This window comes from Colias philodice, chromosome 2 (genome assembly GCF_061535455.1).
Source record: "Colias philodice isolate Cphi_HAF_F1 chromosome 2, ilColPhil1 Martin Lab GWU primary, whole genome shotgun sequence".
NCBI classification, from domain to species: domain Eukaryota; kingdom Metazoa; phylum Arthropoda; class Insecta; order Lepidoptera; family Pieridae; genus Colias; species Colias philodice.
Window position 1 is genome coordinate 10575674 of NC_143087.1, and position 7284 is coordinate 10582957.

The 7284-nt window shown below is 31.9% G+C and overlaps 1 protein-coding gene across 2 annotated transcripts in view; it reads left to right on the plus strand.

Annotated features, from left to right (window-relative positions):
- The window catches only part of LOC149490755 (homeobox protein aristaless-like), a 53411-nt gene extending 46127 nt beyond the window's left edge, over positions 1–7284 (plus strand). For both annotated transcript variants that reach the window (XM_089708175.1, XM_089708180.1), the window contains exons 2-5: positions 437–704; positions 1986–2031; positions 5689–5882; positions 6239–7284. In XM_089708175.1, coding sequence (XP_089564301.1) covers positions 437–704; positions 1986–2031; positions 5689–5882; positions 6239–6554 — 824 coding nt within the window. In that variant the 3' untranslated portion in view covers positions 6555–7284. The remainder of the gene's footprint in view (positions 1–436; positions 705–1985; positions 2032–5688; positions 5883–6238) is intronic.

Sequence of the window (7284 nt, forward strand, 5' to 3'; positions counted from 1 at the left end):
AGGAATTGTTATTTTTATCTGTTACAATGCAGTTTGTGACTACAAAAACGAATACCATTCAATTAATATTATCTTAGCAAAACAATGTATCGATGGTAAAATAGAATTGATCATTTACATATTGTACAAATATTTTATGTATATACATATAGGTAATGTAGGTATATATGACACTAGCCGCTCCGCGCGGTTTCACCCCCGTGGCTCCTCTCCTGTTGGTCGTAGCGTGATGGTATATAGCCTATAGCCTTCCTCGATAAATGAGCTATCTAACATCGAAATATATCTAAAATCAAATCGGACCAGTAGTTCCCGAGATTAGCGCGTTCAAACAAACAAACAAACAAACAAACAAACAAACAAACAAACAAACTCTTCAGCTTTATAATATTAGTATATATAGTATATTATAACTAACAAGTCATCTCTTCCACAGATTACTACGCACAAGAGTACCAAAAGTACACTAGCATGGGCATATCCGAGCTTACAAAGGACGACTCTCCTAGAACAACACCAGAGCTGCACCGCTCCGACCAGTCCCCGTCAGAGCGTCCGCCCCCGGGCTCCGCGGACAGCGACGACGCTGACGACTTCGCCCCCAAGCGCAAGCAGAGGAGATACAGGACTACCTTCACGAGTTTCCAATTGGAAGAGCTGGAAAAGGCTTTCTCTAGGACGCATTATCCAGATGTGTTTACGAGGTGAGTTTGCGAAGAATCCTTGACAATCTAGTTTACAAACTACTTCTTTATTAAACTACAATATATAAAGATAACTAATAAGAGCGTGTAATAATAAAATGCACAAAATTTAAGCTAAATCACAAATATTAAATGATCAATTATACTAGAGTTAATTTCGATTCCCAAATGATATCATAGATAAAATGGCTGTTCTATTTTTATCAAACTTATCTATTACCGCAGGAAGCTAATAGATATTCATAGTTACTATGATTACCTAATACTATAAATTTAAAAATACATTCACATCGCAAATCCCTGATAAAGCAATTTGCAAAAGCCTTTGTTTATCCTCATTTCCTTAACTAGATAATAAATAACATCCGCTACTTATTGTTTCATAACCAACATGATAAGATAGAATACAATATTTTATCAATAATAAAGTCATATCGGAAATGCGTAAATTGAACAAGATTAAGATAATTCGATTAATTATTGATAGATTACGGTAATTTGTACTAAACTTCCTGGGTATATAAAGCATAGCAAAGCATAGGTAATATATCTTATCATAGCATTAATTTCATTACTTAATTAGCCAGATGTTGATAGGTATCAAACCAATTACAGGATGTCCGTTTGATACCAATTATCCTATCATTTATTTTTCATGCTACATTTTCTTTGATACTCTATATACGGATATACCTGAAATATATAAAAAAACATAAAAGATAAATAAGAAAAAGTGCAAAACAACCGATCGTTATAATTATAGTTAATTTAATTAGACGTAATCTTGTTTTTATTTAATATAAAAGGGAATAAGAAAAACATTTTTCATTTGAATCTTAATTAGCTATTTAATTGCTCATAAGCACGCGGCTGATAATAATTAAATAGCTACATAATTATTTATATTTAAAAGGCTTCTCAAGCATTTCCTATACAACAATTTAAAGGAACATTTAAATACTTACTACTTATGGCTAAGAGATTGTCTTGATCTTCTGTATTATATCTCAAATTACTCTAGTATTTTCCTTTTCGCCTTGAGACAATTATTGTTCTAAAGCTTTTTTTGTATGTAATAATGTTAGCTACATTATGCTTCTCTATGTTAAATATTAGGCAAGTACTCCAATGTTAATATTAAAAATTACGCGCATACATACAATTTGCCTACAAGATTTGGAACTGAAAGAAGCTTTATAACAAAGCTTAAAAATGTTTTCAGTCAATTATTTCTCGTTTGAATATTGAATATGAAGAATAATACTATTCATTTTGTTACAGGGAAGAATTAGCTATGAAGATCGGTCTCACAGAAGCAAGAATACAGGTAATAAATGCATTTTGTTGCAATATGTAGATATTCGTATGTATAACGTATGCTCTGGAAACATTGTCTTTAGAAGATCTTTGAATATATCTCCATAGTAACTTAAAAACTTTCTTCTTCTGAAAAGTATTTTTCTTAAAAGGATTCTGATTCTATTCTCACAACTTGAACACATACCTAAAGGATCGTTTACATTATAATCCTCCACTCTTTGATTTAATATTATACCATATATGTACCATATTTGATCTTATACCATATTCGTAGATTTTAGGTACAAACTGTTTTTTTAATTAAGTGACAAATATATACTTTAATATAAACATCCAATATCAGTATCTTTGTCACAATACCAAATAACTAATATTTTTAATTACTAGGTTACAATTAAATATGTATATGTAATTATTCAAATATTGGAAGAACGAATGAAGGGCAGACCTCCAGACTTAATTATGTCTGTAGACATTAGGAAATATAAAAACTATATAATTATTATGATCTACACTGTTTTCACGGAAATTATTTGACGCTCCAATAAGTTTTTCAATTAAACACTATGCAATTACGTTTATCAATGCAAAAACTAATTACATTTATTCTAATAAGAGCGCCATATTATTACAAACAGCGGAACTCGGTTTTTTTCGCAATCGTATTCAATTTCTGAACATATTAATTGTGTTTGATTTGAATACATTTATTAAATAACACTACATATTTGATTTATTATCTAACTTGACACTACAAAAATACTACTAAAAAATCTCGGTCTAAGACACCGAAGGCTGATCGCCTAATTTTCTTAAATACATACCTACCCCAAACAAGGAAACACCAGACTTCACAAAAATATCAATTTTTATTTTAACTCTGGGTATATTGTATGTTTCTATTATATCTTTACTTAATCTTACTCAAAATTATATTAACACAAATTATAAATCTACTTCACATAACATTATGCCCATGGCATCTATTATTAAATGAAGTAAGAGCTATTACGCACTGTCGAATGTCGACCAGTCGCTGGCGACTCAGTCGCCGGCGACTGTGACACTAATTTTGATACATTGTAGCATCTAATTCTGCTGTCAATCTATATGTAGAGCAAGATAAAGGTATATTCATACATTATTCTATACCTAAAAATATTGGTTGGTATTCCATACTTCGATGATATTCCCGTTTGGAGTCTCCTCATTTTCGAAAGTTATTAATTTCCTCTGTATTTGTGTTTTTGATAACCTTTTTTAAATTAATTCATAATAATTGATCAAAGTGTATTGTGTGTAGCCGTTCATTATTTTTTTTAAAGAAAACCATTTATAATCATCAAAACTATGAAGTTTACTATGAAAACAGTCTCAATACACAGAATTCAAAAATATGTATTGAATGCAAACCTAATTGGTCCACTATCCACGGCAATAAATTAAGGAGATAGTACTGCAGGCTGTACGGACACAAAATGAAACATTAAAATTTGATAACGCGTAATAAATTTATGTCGCCCTCGTAATGTTTTTATCATTACTGTTACAAATGCGGCTATGAAGGTATATTTTCTATGCTTTGTAGACTTCTATTCAATAAAAAATAAGAGTTAGTAAATGCTCTTGTTCACTTAGACTTTTTGTTAAAATTAAAAAAATTAAACAAGAACCTAACTACAAGCTAGATAATTGCTTCTAGCCTAGTTTATTTACGTTCTTTGTAAATTAATATTTATTAACTTCAAGCATCGATACGGCCCCGTAACAAAACCACCTAATGATATTATAAAAAAATATAGAAATCATAATTTTTTTGTCGAAAAAACCTTTCATACCGTTTATAAACTTCGTAAACGCTTTTTTAGTTTCCAACGAACAGAAATCACTCGCACTAATTGGCACTCATCAAACGAAACTAAAGATCTGCTAAACCACTTTAATTGAAACAATTACAGCAGCTCAGAATCAGTTATTATTTCAAAGAAACGCTAGATATTTTGAGAAATTAATTCGCAACACACACTTACGCAGTTCGCGATATAATGAAGTTATTAACAGCGTTCCAAAAGCGACTTTATTTCAAAAATGCTCGGTACAAAATTGAGCCGTTAAAATTCACCGACTCATGAAAAACTAACTATTCGTAACTATAGACGGATGGTGACCACGACTTCAGATATTACGGGCTATTTTTTTATTATGTAATGTGTGGTACATTAATTTAATTGCATTTATAAATACATCAACAAAGATGTTGTTTCTTTATTAACTTTAGATAACTCTAGCTAATTGATATCTTAATGTACAAATGTACACGATAAATTAGTAAAGAATTTCATGCTGCCGATGTATTATTAAGCACAAAACACAAGAACAGCTGTTCCAATTCATCCTTTTTTTATTTTTTTTATAGTTCTTCAAGCCTGAACAAGAATTTATAGATGGAAATACTGTGAGGATATAACCTAAAACCCCATGATTATTACCATAATAAGTGAACAATATCGGTTAGTACAATATAAAGCAAAAGCCCAAGAATGCCGAACGCACGGCTCCCCCACATAGCATCAATTATGTCGACATTTAAAGAAACGTACTGAATTTTTTACACTTGCACATTTATCATAAGTGAATTAATTTAAATCACCATAAAATGAAATTTTACATAATGATTACGGCATGTTGTCTGGCGCTTTTTGCAACAACAAAACTCATGTTTAAAACAGGAGTGTACTTAGCACGATGCATTTACTGTACAAGTGCATATTTGAGGTTATAATGTAACCTTCAAAGTTCAGCAAAAAGTTGCGTTATAATTTCTATTGTATTTACATTTCTATTGAGCTATGTGACCTACACACGCTTCAATTCATTTATTATGGAAAACATAGCATTTGACTATACTTATATCGATAATAGTCGTATTCATTAATCGAAGTATAACAAAATTGGAATTATTATTTACTTACCGTTAAGTTACCGTTTGAACGAACAAATTATGAACATATAGTTATGTGTTTTATTTCATTGGCAAGATATTGATGGTATTATAAATTGTATTTAAATACATACATAACAAAAACTGAAGTTGGAATTTTAAACACGGCGGTAGGCCGTAAATGATTGTTAAACTCGAATGCATCGCAAAATCAATCAACGGGGGGCTCTACCGATCGTTCATTAAGCTTAATAATTCCAGTAGTTTTTGCTTTCTACATTCAGCCAGAATGAGTAAGAAATTAAACCGGATCAAACGGATAAAAACTCGTAATACTTTTAAGTGGTTTGAATGACAATGTGCCTCAAAATGTATTGCAGGGACATTGTAAAGTTTGGTAGGTGGTAGAGAAAAATTTGCCATAAATTTGATTCAAAATATTGTTATGCCAGAATCTCCGATTAGCTCTTTTAATTGGTTTATTATAAGACTTAGCACATAACTTGTTCAAACTGTAAATTTAATAAGAGTTTACTATGTCTTAGTATTTCTTATCTTAGGCGAGTAAATAAGAATTCTTAATTATTTGTTATTCGAAACACAACTTTGCAAACAATAACCAATAACGCACAAACAAAAAGAAAGTTCTAAATTAAAAATACAACAATAACAAAGCTACAACATTAACAATATCAACTAAGTCCAGTCTCCCCTCATTTACAGGTCTGGTTTCAAAACCGGCGCGCGAAATGGAGAAAGCAAGAGAAAGTGGGGCCCCAAGCGCACCCCTACAACCCGTACCTGGGGGGAGCAGCGGCCCCACCACCCTCTGTGGTCGCGTCTATGCCTAACCCCTTCTCACAGCTCAGCTTTGGCTTCAGGAAACCGTTTGATGCCAATGCGCTGGCGTCTTTTCGGTAAGTAAAAATGGAAAATAATAGAGAAAATTGTAGGACATATCAAAATGATTGCGTAGAGAATATAATTAATCTAATATAGACAAATCAATGCTTTCAAATATTAATAATTTTGTAAAGATTGCTAGAGATAGCAATCAATCATTAATTTCACTAATGAAATCGTGACGGTGAATGTTGTAGTTTAATTAAAATAAATATCCATATTGAATATTGAGGTTATTTCTATCTAATTTAAATAAATCAATGGCATTTACTTCAGAAGCCAAAAGCTGAAGCTTTTAAAAGCTTTTAATTACCTATTATTAATTTACTATAAATCACAATGTCTAATAAAATTATTATTTTCTCAACAGCTACACGGGCTCACCAGTGCTCAGCACGCAGTACCTCAGCGCGCCCCTCTCCCGCCCTCCCCTATTCAGCGCTCCCATGTACACATCCTCTCCCCCCTTCCACTCCTTACTAGCCGGTCTCTCCGCTCCTCCCCGCCACTCCCCAGAACCTCCCCCCGTCTCTCCCCCCATATCCCCCGGTAGCGAATCCCCCCCAAATCCCCCAGAAGTAGAACGCAGAAGTTCTAGCATCGCGGCCTTGCGAATGGCGGCCCGGGAACATGAGCTTCGACTCGAAATGCTTCGACAAAGACATCACACTGACATGATCAGTTGAACCTTGTACAATTAGCGAATGGTTTTGTTTGTTCGTTCGGTGCATACACGTGATCTGGGGCTGTTTTGTATTTTATATGGTGATCGCACATGTCGGTTTACACAGTTTAGAATTTAGGGTATTTGTTGATCTACATTTTTGTATTCGTTACATTTGTGTTATCTGTATTCAAAATGGGACCAATTTATTTTCAGTATTTAAACTTGTTTGTTTGTTTTTGAGTAGAACTTAATTATTTATGGATTTATTTTTTGTAATTACTTATTTGTAATAAATTGACTATGTACCTCGAAATTAATAGAGCTATGACTGTGTAAACCGATACAAATTGTATACAAATAATAATACATCGTATACAAATTGATGTTTTTAATTTTTATTTTGTAATAAAATTAATATAGTTACTTCATCCGTCCAGTTATTTGCCTTACTGTTATTTATTCTAGTTTTAATATAGATGTATATAATTAGGTGCTAAGGGAGATATAGACAATGGTATTTGTTTAGAATAATTACAATTGTATTGTATTGTGGACCATTGATATTGTGTAGTAATAATTTCATTTTAAATTGATTTCCCAATATATTTATTGTGAGTTTCATATTTTTGCACCAAAGAAACGCATGAGTTTCCGAAATGGTAAAACATTACAAACTATGTGTTAAAAATGGTCTTGTTTTTATTTTATATGAAATACATTAAACCGTATGAAATAAAAAATTAAAGCTT